We start from the raw sequence: 19109 nt of genomic DNA on the forward strand, positions 1-19109 counted from the left end.
GAGAAACGGGGGGGGGGGGGAGGGAAGGGAAGAAGGGGGAAGGGAAGTTGCACCACCGCACTGCCATAATGCCACACCACCGCACCGCCGTTCTGCCGCCTGTGATCCGCCACTGCTCCCTACACTAATGGTGTCACCAACTGCAGTTCGCTGGCGTCACCGCTGGCTTGGATTCGCGTCACTGCGAGTAGAGGAAGAGAGAAAGAAAAGCGGAGAAGAAGAGAAGAGAAGCACGGAGGCGCTGATGAAGACCGCGTCCAGCCACGCCCTGCCGTCATCCTCGTCGCGAACCGCCGTCGTTGGTCGCCATCTAGCTCTGTCCCGTCGCCACCGCTGGAGTGAGGTCCCGTCGCCATCAAGCCCTGTTGTTGCTTCTGCTTTTCTGCTTCTACTTTCTGCCTTCTGCTTCTACTTCTGCTTCTATTTTTACTTTTGTTGTTGCTATTGTTGATTCACCCTTCACAATTGTTGTTGTTGTTATTTTATTATTGGTGATACTGCTTCTGATTATAGTAATTGCATTTGAGTTTTGTTAATAAAAGAGGAAGAATTTAGTTCTGAGTTTTGTTATTCTGAGTTTTGAAGACGATGATGATGATTTTTTTGTTTTCTGAGTTCTGAGTTCTGCATCTGGGTTCTTGTTTTTCTTGATTCTTGACGATGATGATGATGATTTTCTAGTATTTCTTCTGATGATGATGTTTTTAGGTTCTTCTTCTTCTCTTCTTTTGGGTTTTTGTTGTTGTTATTCTTCTGATTTCATTATCTTCTGGGTTCTTGCTTTTGTTGTTGTCATTCTACTGATTCCATTATCCAATTGTTGTTGTTGTTGTTGTTGTTGTGCTTCTGGTTGTTTGTTTTATTGGTGTTGCTTTTGCTTCTGCTCCAATGTCTGGTTCAGCTGCAGCTTCTGGTTCTATACGTTAGTTAATTTTGGGGAAGAAGGGAGAATGGCATTTTCGTCCGAAGGACGATTTTAAAACTAAGTTAAACCTTTGGGACCATTTTGTAGCAAAAAAAGGTTGAGGACGAAAAAAATTTTCAATCCCTACTTTAGGAACCAAAATCGTACTTAACCCTAAAAATACTATATGTATTTTAAAAATCAACTACATGTATTTATGTATAAATATGTGTTGTTTGATTTATTTTTATTGTATATTTTATATTTTAATATATATTTTATATCAATAGTGAATTTGATAGTTAATTTTGTACGTCCACTGTAAAAATTATAAAATATATTAGGGACAAAATGTTTGACAAAATTTAAGAATCATTTTTTAATGGGCTTTTTTTTGGACTGGGTTTTAATGGGCTTTCAGACATCAGCTGGTTGATTCTAAATATTCAGGGCCGAATCCATCTAAATTCTTAAAGACATTACTGGCCCAACTCCGCCGTTTTTAATTTTATTTTAAAAACTGATATTACGAAAAAAAAAAAAAAAAAGATAAAAATAGGCACAGATTTTTGTATAAATAGTTAGACAAGGGGTGAAGCCGATCCACTTTGAGAGGGTTAGGTTTTCTTTCTTCCTCGGAGGTAACCCTCTCCCTCTTCGGCTTGCCTTTCGATTTCCGGTTTTTGTGTTCTTTAACTCGCTAATCTGTAAATCTTGCTTCGCTTCATCAATTTATGTGCGCTCTTTGATGTTATTATGATCAATTTTATCGTTACAATTAAGAATTCATCGAATTTGGTGTTGAAGTTGAATTGGACCTGATAGGGTTTCCGGCCATCCATTACCGGAACGAAGCAGATTTGTGTTTGTATTTGTATTTTCGGAATTAATGGATCATTCCGATCTTAAAAAGATTTGTTTTTTTAGATTTTGGATAGTTTGCTTTCTTTCTTGAAATTGGGAAGGGGGTCTCTTCCTCAATTGATGTTGCAGTTTCAGTTTTGTTTTTTTACAGCTATAACGAATCAAGAATGCCTCGCTATGAAGATAAATACGGCAACACACGCCTCTATGTTGGTCGCTTGGCTTCAAGGACGCGTTCCCGTGATCTGGAGCGAGTTTTCAGCAGATATGGAAGGTAATTACTCCCCCTATCATCCCTATAACTAATCAACAAAACGAAACGTTTTAAGGAATTTGTTGTACTGTATTGTTAAGCAGTAATTTGCAGGCAGATCTACTCTGATTTGTTTGTTGCCATAGGTCTCCCATGTTTGATTGTACTGTCATCTCCTTGTATTGAATGGCAGTGTTTATATGGGTCCCTTTTCTCTGTGAGAGTGGATGGGACCTTTTCTGGTTTTTACCCCATTTTATTGTCTTCGCGATTAATTTGTGTCAATTTATGTGTGGAAAACTGATGTTCATGTCTTGGTTCATCTATCTTTGTGAATTGGCAAGAGGGCTTAGTTAGTGTGTGAGCGTCGTCCCTGTGTTTTGCTGAAAGTTAGGGATGTCATGCAGGTGTTCCCCGGGATTTGTTGTGTTTAGATTTATGTTGGTTATTCGTCATCTTATACGTGGGAACCATTATCCCCTAGGTGTCATGTTTTAACTTGAATGATCTTGTTGAAGGTTTCTGGGGTTTTGCCTAAACCTGGAGGTCTGTGGTGGGAGGGTGGCCTTGGTGGAATTGGTGGAAATTCCTGCCGAGTGTTGACTGTGGCGATTCTTTCTGTAATGTTATTGCGTGTTTTAATGGAAATGGCAAGAATCACAAACTGGTGTTTAGTTCGTCTTTTGAGGGGCGAAGTATCATACTCTTGCAGTAGTTAAGTAATGATGGCCTTACTGTTTCTGGAAACCATTTCCGCAGAGTTCGAGATGTGGATATGAAGCATGATTACGCCTTTGTTGTAAGTTGCCGCCCTTTCTTTGTCTCAATTACTTTATTTTGTAAACTTTGTTTGTTTTTCTCCTCATGACTTGGCTCAAGCCTCAAAGGTTGCTTCTAGCATTTTCTTGGAGGATATTCACTTCTATGTGATGGTAAGCCTTCTTGTTACTTTCCTTGCTTGTTCCCACATCTTTGTGCAGGAATTCAGCGATCCTAGAGATGCTGATGATGCAAGATACAACTTGGATGGTCGTGATGTTGATGGAAGTCGTATTATTGTGGAATTTGCGAAAGGGGTATGAGTTATCTCCCTATGAAATTATTCTGTGTGTATATTCTCAATTCTATTACATTTTTAATTAGCTTCAAGATGATATTTGCTCTGGAATGTTGGATTACTTAATCTGAATATATTTGCTGACCTATAGTGTTATTAAAATCTTATTGGCCTATTTTACAGAGTCATTTTCTAATATTATAATGTAATTTGGTGTAGCCCCTCAGTTTTCACTTGTAGAATTCCCAATTTCTTCTTTTTCCAGTTACTTTTTCTATATATCACCTCTGACTAGTCCTATTCTCTCATTATAGGATTGATCCACTGACTAATCATTGAAGACTTATCTATTATTTTGTTGTTGCAATGTTGGCTTTGTTCTTTCGGCTCCCTTAGCTTTCATTCAACCAACCTATATCTTATAGCATCTGTATGAAATACAGTTTTAAATGACACTCTTCAGGTGTAGTTGGTATTCATTGCTCTATTAACTACCAACTGTCACATAAATTCTTATTACAATGTAGCCAATTGATATTGGATCCTGGTTTTCTGATACTATAGCTATTGCATTTTGCTTGTCAGCCAATTTTGTCAGCTTTTAGTTGCACGTTAATTTTATTTTAACTTCCCCCATTTTTCTAATTAATCAGGTTCCTCGCGGTTCCCGTGAATATTTGGGTCGTGGTCCTCCTCCTGGAACTGGGCGTTGCTTTAACTGTGGTATTGATGGCCACTGGGCCCGAGATTGCAAAGCTGGAGACTGGAAGAACAAGTGTTATCGATGTGGGGAGAGGGGTCATATAGAAAAAAACTGCAAGAACAGTCCCAAAAAGCTGAGGTATCATAATTTTGAAGCTAACACTGAATTGCTCATTTGCCTAAAAATGGTGGTTGATTTCCAATGGAATCTGAGTGTTAAACTGATGCTGTGATATTGACTTGTTTGTGCAGTAGACGTGGGCGTAGTTATTCCCGCTCTCCTGTCAGGTCACGTTCCCCAGTCAGGTCACGCTCTCCTCGTCGTGGCAGAAGCAGGGACAGGAGTTACACCCCAGAACGTAGTTACAGGTAGGAACCTTATAGTCCCTAATTGCTTTATGTTTGGTTCTGTTGCAATGTTGCCTCCGTGTGTTCTGTAGATGTAATTATCTATTGTTGTGAGAGGTATATTTCTTACTATCAATTCAACTCTCTTAAGCTGATATGCTTGCCCTCTTTTTAATCTTCTCCAGTCGATCAAGATCCCCAGTTAGGGGGGATCGAAGCCCAGTTCGTGATAGATCAGAGAGCCCACGCTCTAGAAGCCCTGAACCCAAAGGTAGCCCTCAGCCCTCGAAGGCAAGGAAGCATAGTCCATCACCTGATGAAGGGAGTCCACAGAAGAGAGGTGATGCATCTCCTGGCAATGAGAGGATGGTTACACAGCAAGATGGATCTGATTACAGTGATGGCCCCAGAGCAAAGAGCAGAAGCCCCGCTAGTCCAGCAGGGGATGACAGCCCAAAGGCTAATGGTCGCAGCCGCAGTCCTAGTCCCAGAGATGATGACAGAAGCCCCATTGATGACGAAGAAGACAACCAGCGTAATCTACCAAGAGGCAGTGAGTCCCCTTGAAATGTCACTTCTGAGAAGATAACAGACTCTGCCCTAGAATTTGTATGCTTTTATTATCATCTGCACTCTGTCGTGAACTGTGACATTTACCATAATTATTATATACTCCTCCCTGAAGAAACTTGTAATGTTTTAAATTTATATATTTGTATTTAGAACATCTTTATGCGTGCTGTTTCCCATATTATTCTTGGTTGCATTATGTGGCTTGCTATTATGTGCAATATTTTCCTTTTGTAATGTAGTTGATAAATCAAGTTGGTATTATGAGAGTAAAAAACCATGTCCGTCATGAGCACACAGAGCCCTCAATTGCAATTGGTTAAAAATCAGATGGTTGTAAGCGTTTTACACCGGAAATATGGAACGAGCATGAAAACAGGGCTAATCAACGCTGGTACGGCAAACATTTTATTATTTGGAATTGATAAGATGCAGCAAGTATATTTAAGTGCGTTGCATCCTCTTACATCCCTTGATTAGACACCGGATACCAAAAGTGAGGGATGAGGAATGGGGCTAAGTTTTTTTTTATATTGATTAAATATGTGTAATACGCTGCTGTTGGAAGTTTGGGTGTTTTAATTAATATTAATCAATCAAATTAGGCGGTTTAATTTGTTTAGAAAGGAAAAATAAGTTATAAATTAGAGGGTTTAATTTGGACTTTCAATTTTTTTTTAATTTTTAAAAACATAAATCGAACGGTCCGATTTATAATTCTTTTTAAGAAAGTTAAACAACATAAATGTAAGTCCGATTTTTGGAGAACACTGCAACTAAACAATGAATCGGAGGCAATGGATTTCTTTTCTTCTATACCATTGAAAAAAGAATAAGCGGAGGAATGGACCATTGTGCAAGACTGCCAGAGATACGATCTCTATTAAAGTTGTGTAGCAGATTTCATCATGTCCACATGTTATTGACTACATCTGTATGGTGCTGAAAATGTGGTTATTGTTTAGGCATACATCCAAGTTTAAATTTCAAAGCTCACCACATTAATTTATCATATAACTTCCCTAGGAGAATTTGCTAAGTAGTCCAAATCCCCCTAAGGCAACGAGGTACCATGTTGGCATGGTGATTGACTGATTGGAGGTTCAGTGCAGCGTACGCAGAAGCACGAGTGTGGAAAATCAAGCCGTTTGACGCATGGTGTAAGCAAACGTGTCTCGGAACTCGAAATTGGAAGAATAAATTTTTTTAAAAAAAACGTAGCTTTACTTGATAATGGAGTAGCTAAGAAGCCCTATGGTATTAATTATGTACAGGAGAATATGAACAATAACATAATGCTTTCCAGTTGAAACCATAAAACCTCTTGTCATCTTATCTTCATAAACAAAATTGTGAGAGGAAAAACCTACTGTACAGGAGAGATTTTGCTCGATATCATATGATATGATCGAGGTGGAGCTCATCCTCAATGTCATCTCCTTCTTCAAATAATTTCAAGAACCGAGCTTGATCTTGCTCCCTCTTCCTCTTTTGCCAGAACTTGAATGCACCCACTGCTGCGACAATCAGTATGGCCGAGCCCAAAACACTTACTACTACAATAACTGCTACATTCTTTCTTTGTCTCGCAGGCTTTTCTTTTTGCAAATTTTCATCATTCGCGACAGGTGGAGAGGCAGTAGAAACTAGCCAAAGGACCACAATTGTTTTTTCAGTAACATGTTAAGTTGCAGAAATTTGTATGAATAGGTGCATACATAAGGGAAAATAATTTGAACAATATCAGAAATACATGCAAGTGGAAGAAATGAGAAATCAAATTTGAGCAAGTCCAGTAGTTCCAATAGATTGACTAGGTCACACAGAAGCTTGAAGATTATGATAGATACGATTTTATATACTGCCTCTTAAATTATGTCATGTACTATACAGATATGATTAATTTAAGCTTCCTGGAAATCTATGCTGAGAATCTCAGAACATGAGGTACAATAGATGATTAATATTTGCCTTGTTTCAACATAAATCCATTGATATCAAAATGCATCACCAGTGCAACCACACAATTTCAATAGTAGCATAAATATATTTTCAACTATGTTATCTAGAAGGCAAAAATAGTATGATTGCAGTAAAAGGAATTTTAAGAGCAAGACACTCACTGCCAGACAAAGGTAAGCAATCCGGGCACAAAAGGCTAGCATTAAACTCTTTATCACTGATATACTCATATTTGCCAAGAGGGGCAGTGAAATCGGAAGGACAAAGCTCCCACTCATCAAACACATCATCTGCAAGAATTTTGTCTTCCTCATACAGTCCGCATCGCTTGCATTTTTTGCTCGAAAAATTAGTCAATGGCTGCAAAGCACAATGAGAGATTCAGTAGTAGCTTCAAAATCAAGGCTTTCAACAACAACGCCAATGATGTGTTTGGATTTGCATTCTAACCATGTTGACAAACAAAATCAAGTTGGTGGTTGTTGTTTGGCAACATTTCACATTAACATTAACATTTTCATACCATTCTCTGGATTCCAAACCAAGGTTGGAGTCAAAGAAACCATGTGTTGTTTTTATAGTGAACCGGAATCATATTGAAAAGATGGTTCATGAACGTTTCAGAAAAAGTTGATCCATTTCAATATTTTAGTAATTTTAGAAGTAAACGAAATTTAGTCTACATGATCAAAATACTATGCATTTTGTCAAACTTATAAGTTTCCATCCATAAATCACATCATACTAAACACACTTCTGAGTAAAAATTAATATAGAAAGAGGTAATCCAAACACACACAAAGCTTGCTTTTACTAAGCAAACTATTCAGAGTTCAAGCTTGGAGAACTGAATAGTAATAGTGATAGAGTAATAGTTCCTTGATAATGATAGGCATGGATTCAAAAACTTCCAAACATGGCCATAACAATAGTACTTGAAATTTAAATGTCACAAGTCACAAACAACACAGAAACAGTTTGGCATGAGGAACCTGCCAAGACTCTTCACCCCTGAAGACATAGATGACATTCTTTTTCTTGACATCAGGCAACACAGTCTTGTTCTCTCCGTTGCATTTGAAATACACAGTTGGGGTGAATTTCAGCCACTCATGCGTTGTGAATATCTCAATGGAACTCAGCGTCACAACCGCAGAAAAAACCAATCCTGCGCAACCCCAGTATTTAAGTTTAAAACTTTTTCGTATTCCAAATTACATAGATAGATAAAAAGGCAGAATTTCACAGCTCAGAAATAGACCTGGAAAATAGGCGAAGAAGAATACAAGGAGGTGAGAAACCGACATCACAAGGAAAAAAGCGCCAAACTTGGTGTGCACAAATGAATGAAGGAGTTAGGGATTTGGTTTAGGGTGTTGGATCAAGAAAAAGGCGGCGTTTTGAGAAGGAAATGGGAGGAATGAATTTGCAGAAAGGAAAGACGGAAAGGGAGATTGGATTGGAATTGGAGGGAGGAATGAATGGAAGCAAGCTTAGCATGGCATCTGTATCGGAATCTGATTCCGGTTATCAGATGTGACGTGCTGCATTTTGATGCGGTAAGATTACACTCTTATAATTGGGTTAAGACATCGGATTTACCTTAAAATCGAAATCTGTTGTAAAATAAATTAAAGGTATACTAAATATAAGATGTGTAAATAGAAGACTCTAATATTAATATAATTAGCTTAATAGAAATTATTCATATATTTATAATTAGTAACAAAAGAAAGAGAGAGAGAGAAACTATTCATAGAGAATAAGGAAAGAGAAAGATATTTTTAGTAATATAAAGAAAGAGAGAGAATTTTATTATTGCTGTGTATATTCCTTTTGCCTCAGTAAATATATTTATAGGCACATAAAGTTTACGTTTCAAACTTCTTCATTCTAAGAATTTATTTCCTTCTGCATAGGGAAAATGTGCTTCTCATAAATGGGCATCCATCATCCTTATCTATCCATGTCACAACACTCTCTCTTGGATGACCATTTAGGATTATTGCCTCGTTAAAACCTTACTAAAGAAAAATCCAGTGGGGAAAAAACCTTAGTGAAAGAAAAATAGTACAATATCCTTTGTGATGGGGGCTGCCTCATTAAAAACCTTGTCAAGAAAAACCCAATGAGAAAAAAAATCTGACCAAGGAAAAAAGAGTACAGTCTCCTCCTCTTGCCGACATCATTTAATGTCTCGAAATCGGCGCATTCCAATCTCATGTACCAATCTTTCAAAGGAGGATTTTGGGAGTGACTTTGTAAACAAATTTGCAAGATTGTCACTTGAGCGGATCTGCTAGACATCAATTGTCCCTTGATTTTGAAGATCATGAGTGAAGAAGAATTTGGGAGAAATATGTTTTGTTCTATCACATTTGATATATCCGCCTTTAAGTTGAGCAATACATGTTGTATTATCTTCAAACAGGACAGTTGGAGCTATGTTATGGTCAATCAATCCACATGATGACAGAATATATTGAACCAGGCTCCTCAGCCAAAAACACTCGCGCCTAACTTCATGAATTGCTACTTTGCTAGTATTTCAACATGATTAGAGGAGGTTGCTGCTATCGTCTGTTTCGTAGATCTTCATGATATAGCTGTTCCACCATATGTGAACAGGTATCCTGTTTGAGATCTCCCTTTATGTGGATCAGACAAGTATCCAGCATCTGCATAGCCAACTAATTGTGACTTGGATCCATAGGGATAAAACAATCCCATATCAACCGTTCCATGAAGATATCGAAATATTTGTTTGATTCCACTCCAATGTCTTCTGGTTGGAGAGGAACTATATCTTGCTAGTAGGTTCACAGCAAATGATATATCGGATCGTGTATTATTAGCAAGATACATTAGCACTCCAATGGCACTAAGATATGGTACTTCTGGACCAAGAATATCTTCATTTTCTTCTTTAGGACGGAATTGATTCTTTTTCACATCCAAAGATCTTACGATCATTGGGGTACTTAATGGATGTGACTTATCCATATAAAATCTTTTTAAAATCTTCTTTGTGTATGTTGTTTGATGAATAAAGATCCCATTTTTTATATGCTCGATCTGCAACCCGAGACAAAATTTAGTCCTTCCAAGATCTTTCATCTCAAACTCTTCTTTTAGAGTTTTTATAATTGTTGGAATCTCTTCACGAGTCCCAATGATATTTAAATCATCAACATACACAGCAATTATAATAAATCCAGATGCAGTTTTCTTTATGAAAACACACGGACATATATCATCATTCTTCAATCCGTTTTTGGCCAAACATTCAGTAAGACGATTATACCACATTCGTCTAGATTGCTTTAGACCATATAAAGATCTTTGCAATTTGACTGAGTATAACCCTTGTGAATATTCATTGGATGGTTTAGATATCTTTAGTCCTTTAGGGACTTTCATATAGATATCCCGATCTAATGAGCCGTATAAATAGGCTGTTACCACATCCATTAAATGCATATGCAGTTTATAATATGCAGATAAACTGACCAAATAACGCAATGTTATCGCATCCACTACAGGGGAATACGTTTCTTCATAATCTATACCGGGCCTTTGTGAAAAACCTTGTGCCATAAGTCGGGCTTTATAACGCACAACTTCATTTTTCTAATTTCATTTTCTCACAAATACCCACCTGTATCCAACAGGTTTTACATCTTCTGGTGTACGGACTATAGTTCCAAAGACTTCACGTTTTGCAAGTGAGTCTAACTCAGCCTTCATGGCTTCTTTCCACTTTGACCAATCATTCCTTTGTCGACATTCTTCGACCGATATTGGCTCAAGATCCTTACATTCATGCATGATATTGAATGCCACATTATATGCAAATATTTCATTGACAATTATCTTATTTCGGTCCCATTTCTCTCCTGTAAAGACATAATTTATCGAGATCTCGTCATTTTCACAATTTTCAGGTACCTGAACATCTTTTGGCGTTAACATTATATCAGAATTTTGGACAACTGCAGGTGTCTCTACTATGTCTTTTTCAACAGGAATCGTATTTACCTTTTTTCTTTTTCGAAGATTTTTGTCTTTGAAACCGACAGGCCTGCCACGCTTTTGGCGTGAATTTTCTTCAGTGGCTACTTGTCCTACTGGGACATCAATTCGAATTGGGACATTTTCCGCCCTGCCACGCTTCTGGCGTGAATTTGCTTCAGTGGCTACTTGTCCTACTGGGACATCAATTCGAATTGGGGCATTTTTCGCTGGTATATAAGATTTGGTTATCCTCTTTGTATCGGAAAATGCATCAGGCAATTCATTTGCTATTCTTTGCAAATGTATAATCTTTTGAACTTCTAGTTCACATTGCCCTGATTGAGGATCTAAATGCATCAGCGATGATGCATTCCAATTAAGTTCCTTTTCAGGAAGCTTATTCTCTCCCCCTAATGTTGGAAATTTTGATTCATCAAAATGACAATCCGCAAACCGGGCTTTAAATACATCTCCAGTTTGTATCTCAAGATACCTCACTATAGAGGGAGAATCATATCCAACATATATCCCCAAATTTCTTTGGAGTCCCATTTTGATGCGATTAGGTGGTGCAATGGGAACATATATCGCACACCCAAATATTCTTAAATGGAAAATATTTGGCTGCTGGCCAAATGCTAATTGCATAGGAGAGAACTGATGGTAACTCGTTGGCCTCAAACGAATAAGTGCTGCGGCATGTAAAATAGCATGCCCCCAAACCAAGGTTGGGAGATTTGTTCTCATAAGTAAGGGTCTAGCAATTAATTGGATGCGTTTAATAAGTGATTCAGCTAACCCATTTTGTGTGTGAACATAAGCTACTGGATATTCAACACTTATTCCATTAGCCATACAATAAGCATCAAAAGCTTGGGAAGTAAATTCACTAGCATTATCAAGATGAATTGCTTTGATTGGATTTTCTGAAAATTGTGCTTTTAATTGAATAATTTGAGACAGTAATCTCGCAAACGCCAGGTTGTGAGAAGATAATAAGCACACATGTGACCATCTCGAAGATTCGTCTATCAGGACCATAAAATATCTAAAAGATCCATATGGTGGATGAATAGGTCCACATATATCACCTTGAATCCTTTCTAGGAATTCAGGGGACTCAAATCTAATCTTTATTGGTGATGGCCTTAAAATTAACTTCCCTTGAGAACATGCAACACAACAAAATTCACTAGATTTAAGAATCTTTTGATTCTTTAGTGAATGTCCATGAGAGTTTTCAATAATTCTCCTCATCATGGTTGTTCCCGGATGACCCAATCTATCATGCCAAGTTATGAATTCATTTGGGCTAGTAAACTTCTGGTTTACAATGGCATGTGATTCAATTGCACTAATCTTGGTATAATACAATCCAGATGAAAGTGAGGGTAACTTTTCTAATATAACCTTCTTATTTGAATCATGAGTTGTGATACATAAATACTCATGATTTCCCTCATTCATTGTCTCAACATGATATCCATTTCGGCGAATATCTTTGAAACTCAACAAGTTCCTCAGGGACTTGGTAGATAATAGTGCATTATTTATTATAAATTTTGTTCCTCCAGAAAACAAAATTATAGCTCTTTCGGAGCCTTCTATCACATTACCCAAGCCAATAATAGTATTAACATATTCATCTTTTGGCACAAGATAGGTAAAATATATATTACTTTTAAGAATAGTGTGTGAACTCGCACTATCCGCAAGGCAAATATCTTCAGAATATGTCCTTGCCATTTTTCTTTAAAAACAAATGATAATAATAACAAAATGAGTAGAAGTACATGCACAGTAAAATTATTCACATGAATACTTAACAAACACATACATATATCAAACTATTCCATCATTGATCAAATAGCCAATATTTCCTTCAGGATCCTCAAAGAAATTAGATACATCATAATGAATGGTGGAATTTTCATAATTTGAAACAAATTTGTTTCCTTTCCTTTGTCATCCTTTTTCAAGGATACTTGATAAAGATCAACTAGGTGCCTTGGGGTACGACAGGTACGTGACCAATGGCCCTTTCCACCACAACAGAAGCATTTATCCTCAATTGATTTACTTTGCCCATTGTTTCTTTCTTTATCCCACTTCTGGTGAGATCCTTTCTTATGAACATAATTTCTTTTCCTTCCATAACTTTTCTTGTTATCAAAATCTTGCCATTTACCTCTTCTGGAGTTATAAGTTGCCGCATTTGCTTCAGAAAATGGGGCAGCGCCAACTGGGCGCGCTTCATGATTTCTTAAGAGCAACTCGTTGTTGCGTTCAGTAACAAGAAAGTAAAAAATTAGCTCAAAATATTTTTAAATTATTTTTCTCGATTGCTACTGCAGGAGCACATTCGAGGCATGGAAGGTTGAGAAAGTTTTCTCTAACATATCGGGTTTGAGGAAGTATCACATGATTGTACCTTTCTTCAAGGTCTTTCCACAGATCTGCAGGATCTTTTAATGTGGGATATTCATTTTTCAATCATACGTCAAGATGACGACGAAAGAAAATTATGGCTTTGGCTATATCCTTCTGGGATATATTATTTTCAGCCTTAATGGTATCTCCAAGATCCATTGAATCAAGATAGATTTTAACATCTAGTATCCATGATAAATAATTATTTTCAAATATATCAAAAGCATTATTCAAGATGAAAGAGATTCGCATAATAAAAATTTGTTACCTGAAGTCTTCCTCAAATTTCGTTAGAGCTTCGTGCTGATAACGTGTTGTAAAATAAATTAAAGGTATACTAAATATAAGATGTGTAAATAGAAGACTCTAATATTAATATAATTAGCTCAATAGAAATTATTCATATATTTATAATTAGTAACAAAAGAAAGAGAGAGAGAGAAACTATTCATAGAGAATAAAGAGAGAGAAAGATGTTTTTAGTAATATAAAGAAAGAGAGAGGATTTTATTATTACTGTGTATATTCCTTTTGCCTCAGTACATGTATTTATAGGCACATAAAGTTTACGTTTCAAACTTCTTCATTCTAAGAATTTATTTCCTTCAGCATAAGGAAAATGTGCTTCTCATAAATGGGCATCCATCATCCTTATCTATCCATGTCACAACAAAATCGTCTCTAATATTTTATTTTAGGGTAAATATCCAATTCGGTTCTTGCCCATTTTAAAATAGGATAAGGCGATCCCATAAATTACACTTGATCCGATCCTCGTTCCTATAAAAATGAAATAAAGCGGCCCTTCTATTATAATTCCTCACCAAAATTGACGGAAAAGTCTTATATAACATTCACCAGTGCTGATGTAAAGGGTTACTCAAAGTTAAGTGCCACATTGACTTAGAGAGAATGGACAGGGGTCGATTTGTCCCCCTTCATTCTTAAAAAACGACGTTGTTTCTGATTCTTTATTCAAACGAAACCTAATGAGATCATATGTAACCCCCAAATCGTAATCCTTATTTACAAAAATACCAAACCCTTGTCTTCTTCTTCACCCAAAACAAAAAATATTTGACAGAACACCTGGCGGTTGTGCTGAGTGTGTTGCTAACAAAACCGCTGACAGAGTCCTAAACGACAACTGTAACTGCATAATTAACGGTGTCATTAACAACGTTGAGTGGAGGTAGCTGTTGTCACAATCCAGGTTGGTGTAAGATTTTATGGTTTCAAAGTTTAGCAGTATTCACTCTTTTTTCCAATTGCATGTTGATGTTTGAATGCTCACTGAATGTGTTTTTTTCCTTTTTTTTTTTGTGAATGGTGTTCTAAAGCTGGCTAATTAATTTGTTACCTAAACAATGTTGCTTGTGATTGGTTTAGATCATTGTCATAGGTGGATAATTAGTGTGTTGAAGTAAAATTTGATTAGATGTACATATTTGTAAATGGATGAGTTTAAAGTAGTTCCTATTTTTCATCATGAAAAAAATTTCAAGAGAAATTCACAAAGTGAAATGGATTATGTTAATGAAAAAGTGAAGAAATGGCCACCTCTTGATATTGATTTGGTGAACTTCTTCGATCTGGAAGCTTTACTAAGGAAGCTTGGTCACACAACTTACAAGACCATGTATTGGTTTGATAGCATGGCCCCTAACTTTGAGTCTGGTTTGCATGTAATAAAGGGTGATGTTGAGATAAATGAAATGAGGGATAACAAGAGTAGAAATAAAGAAACTAATGAAATTCACATCTACTTTGATCATCCAATTAGTGTATCTGAAGTTGTGGATAATGAGGAGCAATTTGAGAATGTTATTCTGAGTGACTCATAATCTTCAGGTGATGGATATAAAACAACTGAAGATGCAGATAGTAGTGAAGACAATGGGGAACAAAGAAAGAATGAGAGGTTGAAGAAGAAGAGAATGATGGGTGCTGCAAGAAAAAGAGCTATTCATGACCCAAATGCTGAGATGAAAGATGATAGGGCTGGCCCAAAAATTATAGATAAGACTGGCCCAAATAAGAAAAATGATCATGTTGGTCCAAGTAAGAGTGGTCCAACTCTTTTTCCTAAGACAGCCAGAAAAAAGGCTTTAAAGAAGTATTCTGGGAGAAGGAGGACACATGTTCTTAGAGCTGGAAAGAATGAAGGAGGTAGTGTAACTTTGGATGGGGTGATGCGGTTGACACAGGAGGTGGTAATGGGCTTGAAAATGCTTTAGGGAAAAATTTGGTGGGAGCAATAAATGATGGAAATGGAGTTGAGTTAGATTCTGATTATAAGAAGCCATATGAGTATGTAAGTGAGGCATTTAACAGTCCAGTGTCAGATGATGATAAAAGAAGTACTGCATTTGATGCATTCAATAAGGAGACAGAGTATGGAGAAATTGAATTTAAGGTTGGACAGACATTCGTTACAATAGATAGTTTTAAGAATGCCTTGAAGGACTATTTTATGTTCGGGGGGAAGGATGTGGTATATCTCAAGAATGAAAAGAAGAGGGTTAGGGCAGCATGTGCGGGTGAGCAGTGCCCTTAGTTGATCCCGACTTCTTGAAACAATGCAGAAGATAGTTATCAAGTGAAGACCTGGTGAATAAGCACAATTGTGCTAGAAATTATGGTTCCAACCTAAGTTGTCTACAAGACCCGAAACAACAGCCCAAACTCAGAGTGAAAAAATTTCATTGTCACAATCTGTACCACAGGTTGAGAAGGTAGTATATTCATTATTTTGGTTATTTAAGAATTAATACTCTATGCAGATCAATTAGGTTGACACACTGTCTTGTCAATTTTCACTACTTGTAACAGGTTAAAACACATAACTCTAACAACAATCCTACAATATTTAGAGAAAAGCAACAAATTGTTCGGCCTACAGCTCCATGTTATGTACCCCCGCCTATACTAGCTCTAAGACCAATTTTATGGTTCAAATCTCAGTCCTCACAATCTCAACAACTTGGGCCTCACAACTCACAGAATTAAGGCACTGGGCCAGTAGTAGGTACAACAACTCCAAGCAAGGACGGATCTAGACATTTTAATATGGAGGGGCCGAATTTTAGATAAATTTTTTAATTTTTTATCATATTTTTTCATTTCATAAAAACAATTTAGACATAACATATAATTATTGAGTTGGTTTTTCAAAAGGTTTATATATATATATATTAAAAAATTATAAATTCTTTTTTATAATTTTATTTTTAGCAATAAATATAGTTTCTTAAAATTTTGGAGGGGCCGAGGCCACTACTCGCCCCCCTCTAGATCCGTCCCTGACTCCAAGAACCACAGGGAGCACAATATTTGCCGAGACAATGGCTATTGCAAGTTCAACAACTATATCAAAGTTGCTGAAATTTGTGCCAACACCAGGCTTAGGCCTCCAGGCCTCAAGCCTCCAAAAAAGCTGTGATAATGATATAGGAATTAAAGAAGTGTGTTTTGTTCTTTTGGTATTTTAGCTACTTATTTTAGTTTTTTGGCTACTTATTTAGCTTCTTCAAGACTATGTTTAAGTCTTTTGATTTAGGAACAAATGTTTAAGTCTTTTGGTTTAGAGACAAATATTTTAGTCTTTTGATTTGGGGTCATGTTACTGCCCATGCAATGATGTCTAAACTATGAACTTATGGATTACACCTTATGGATTACTTGTACAATATCAGCATGAGTATAATATATGAACTTCTGTGCTTTATTTGGATATAGGTGAACTTATAGATTGCTGCACAACCAGCAGATTGCATTTACAAATATTTCATGCACAAATTTTTTTGCACATTTAATTCATAGAATAAACTATTAAAAAAGATCACAGGAAGTCATTTTCATTTATCTTCAACAGTGTTCAAATACATGATTTCATCCCAAGTTACAAACAACCCCAACCAACTAAAGTTAGAACATCAATTTTCCTACAAAGTTAACCTGAACAAGTAGGCAATCACAACCCTACCAAGAAATGCAAAAAAAAAATTACATCCAAAGTCCAGACATGTACTTTCACTCATTTTTAATATACACTTTTTCAATTCGTTTTCTAATCCAATCAACCTATCTTCTAGCTCTTTCACTTTGTCATCTATTGCATCACTCTGTCCTTCAAACGGATTCTGCTTTTGCAATAATACCCCTCTTTGACATTGTCTTTCCAGCATACTCATTAAATGAAACAACATAATCATCTAGCCATGCAAAGAATGAGCAATAAACTTCCGCAATCTACAATATGAATTAAGTTTGTAAAACTATCAGTGAATACAAAACTAAACCTGGACATTAGTAAACCTATCTGGAATCAACACATTATTAAACCTAACATACCTTGAAATAAGTACAATGAAAGAATAATCTATCTGGATTGCTTTCAGTCCCAGACATGAATAAAATAGCATGAGACCTGTAATAGCACTTTGGGGAGAACTATCTGTTCTTCTTCCGAACCCCAACGCTCTCACTTGAGTTCATGTTGCAACTCAAATTATCATCTCCAATTCGCAAGTTCATCTTGTCCTAATATTTGTCTCCAATTTTGCACACCAGAACGTAGAAAGAGGCTTAGGGTACAATCATCCACTCAATTTAGGTTTTGTTTCAATAGAGAACCAGAAACGATATCGTTTTTGAAGAATGGAGGGGACAAATTGATCCCTGTCCATTCTTCCTAAGCCAACGTGGCACATAACTCTAAGTAACTCTCCACATTAGCGCCTGTGAATGCCACATAAGACTTTTTCGTCAACTTTGGTGAGGGGTTATAATGGAGGGGCTGCCTTGTCTCACTTTTGTTAGGGACAAGGGCTGGGTCAGGTGTAATTTATTGACAAGGGTCGCTTTGTCCTATTTTAAAATGGACAGGGACCGACATAGTTGTAAGAACCAAATCGGTGATCAAACTGGTCAAACTACTAGTTCACTGGTTTATTGGTTCAACCGATAAATTACTGGTTGAACCGGTAAAACCGGTCCTATGTAAATAAAAAATATAAAATAGTTAAAATTTTAAAAAATTTAAAATACATATCTTCAATATTTTAAGAACAATCAAGTCTCAAATTTTAAAGACAACTAATTCCAAGATAGACATAAAATTAGTTAATACTACTACAGTAATATCTTAATTTGACACAATAAGAATAACAATCCATAATATCAGTAAATTTTCATACTAGTATCAGAACAGATAACTTTAATCACAACACTAACATTGAAATAGATAAAATAAATTAATACATTTTTATTAAAGTTTTATATTTCTATTAATAATGGTTTTTTATTAATAATAGTGAATAATTAAAAATATAATTAATTCAAAAAATAGAGAATACAAAATTTAAATTAAATTAAATATTTATAAAATTATTTAATTCAAGGTTTTACTATATAATTAGTCTTTGTCATATATAATATTAGAAAACATAGTGGCAGAGTGGTAATTAGGAGACATTGTTAACAAAAGGACCTATGATCAAACCTTGGCTCTACCATTTTAGACTTTTCCAAAATAAAACACCCTAACAGGTTGACAAGTGGCACGCCAAGGACCGTAGGTCGCATTGAATTACGGGTGGAGGTGCGCTACTATGGAGCACCATAGAGTGGCAAGTTACCAAAACGAACTGGTTGGACCGGTTTTCTCTGGTTCTTACTCTTACCAGTTGGCAAGTTATCAAATCAAACTGATTGGACCGATTTTCTCTAGTTCTTACCGAATTTGACCAATTTTCGTCGGTTCTTATCGGTTCACGTCGATTTTTATCCTTAAACGATCCAAAAGACGAACCGAACCGATTGATAATCTGGTTCATCGGTTTTTTAGTCAAACCGGTCGATCCGGTTTGATTTTTACAATTATAAAGACCGAATTGAGTGTTTACTCTTTATTTTATTTAAAATGGTCATCAACGTTTAATTTAATATTAAAATTATCCTTTTAAAAATAATAATTTTTTAAATAATAAAAATATCCTCACCAT

General features: G+C 36.3%; 2 protein-coding genes across 7 annotated transcripts; one reads left to right on the forward strand and one right to left on the reverse strand.

The window, feature by feature from the left end:
• LOC107648698 (serine/arginine-rich splicing factor RS2Z32) lies at positions 1438-4895 on the forward strand. 6 transcript variants are annotated; one of them, XM_016352516.2, is made up of 7 exons: positions 1438-1545; positions 1904-2042; positions 2781-2820; positions 3002-3097; positions 3732-3919; positions 4036-4149; positions 4314-4895. In XM_016352516.2, the coding sequence occupies exons 2-7, from the start codon at positions 1936-1938 to the stop codon at positions 4693-4695; spliced, it is 927 nt and encodes a 308-aa protein (XP_016208002.1). In that variant the 5' UTR covers positions 1438-1545; positions 1904-1935; the 3' UTR covers positions 4696-4895. The 6 variants fall into 6 exon arrangements, with proteins under 6 accessions (XP_016208002.1, XP_016208000.1, XP_016208004.1 ...); XM_016352514.2 differs by having other exon boundaries at positions 1440-1545; positions 4033-4149; XM_016352518.2 differs by having other exon boundaries at positions 1452-1545; positions 1920-2042.
• On the reverse strand, positions 5907-8296 carry LOC107648697. Its single transcript, XM_016352513.2, has 4 exons — positions 7922-8296; positions 7653-7828; positions 6822-7020; positions 5907-6344 (listed from the first exon to the last, which is right to left on the reverse strand). Exons 1-4 carry the CDS (start codon positions 7965-7967, stop codon positions 6094-6096), a joined length of 672 nt encoding a protein of 223 aa, XP_016207999.1. The 5' UTR covers positions 7968-8296; the 3' UTR covers positions 5907-6093.

Source organism: Arachis ipaensis, chromosome B06, assembly GCF_000816755.2.
Source record: "Arachis ipaensis cultivar K30076 chromosome B06, Araip1.1, whole genome shotgun sequence".
Taxonomy (NCBI): Eukaryota; Viridiplantae; Streptophyta; class Magnoliopsida; order Fabales; family Fabaceae; genus Arachis; species Arachis ipaensis.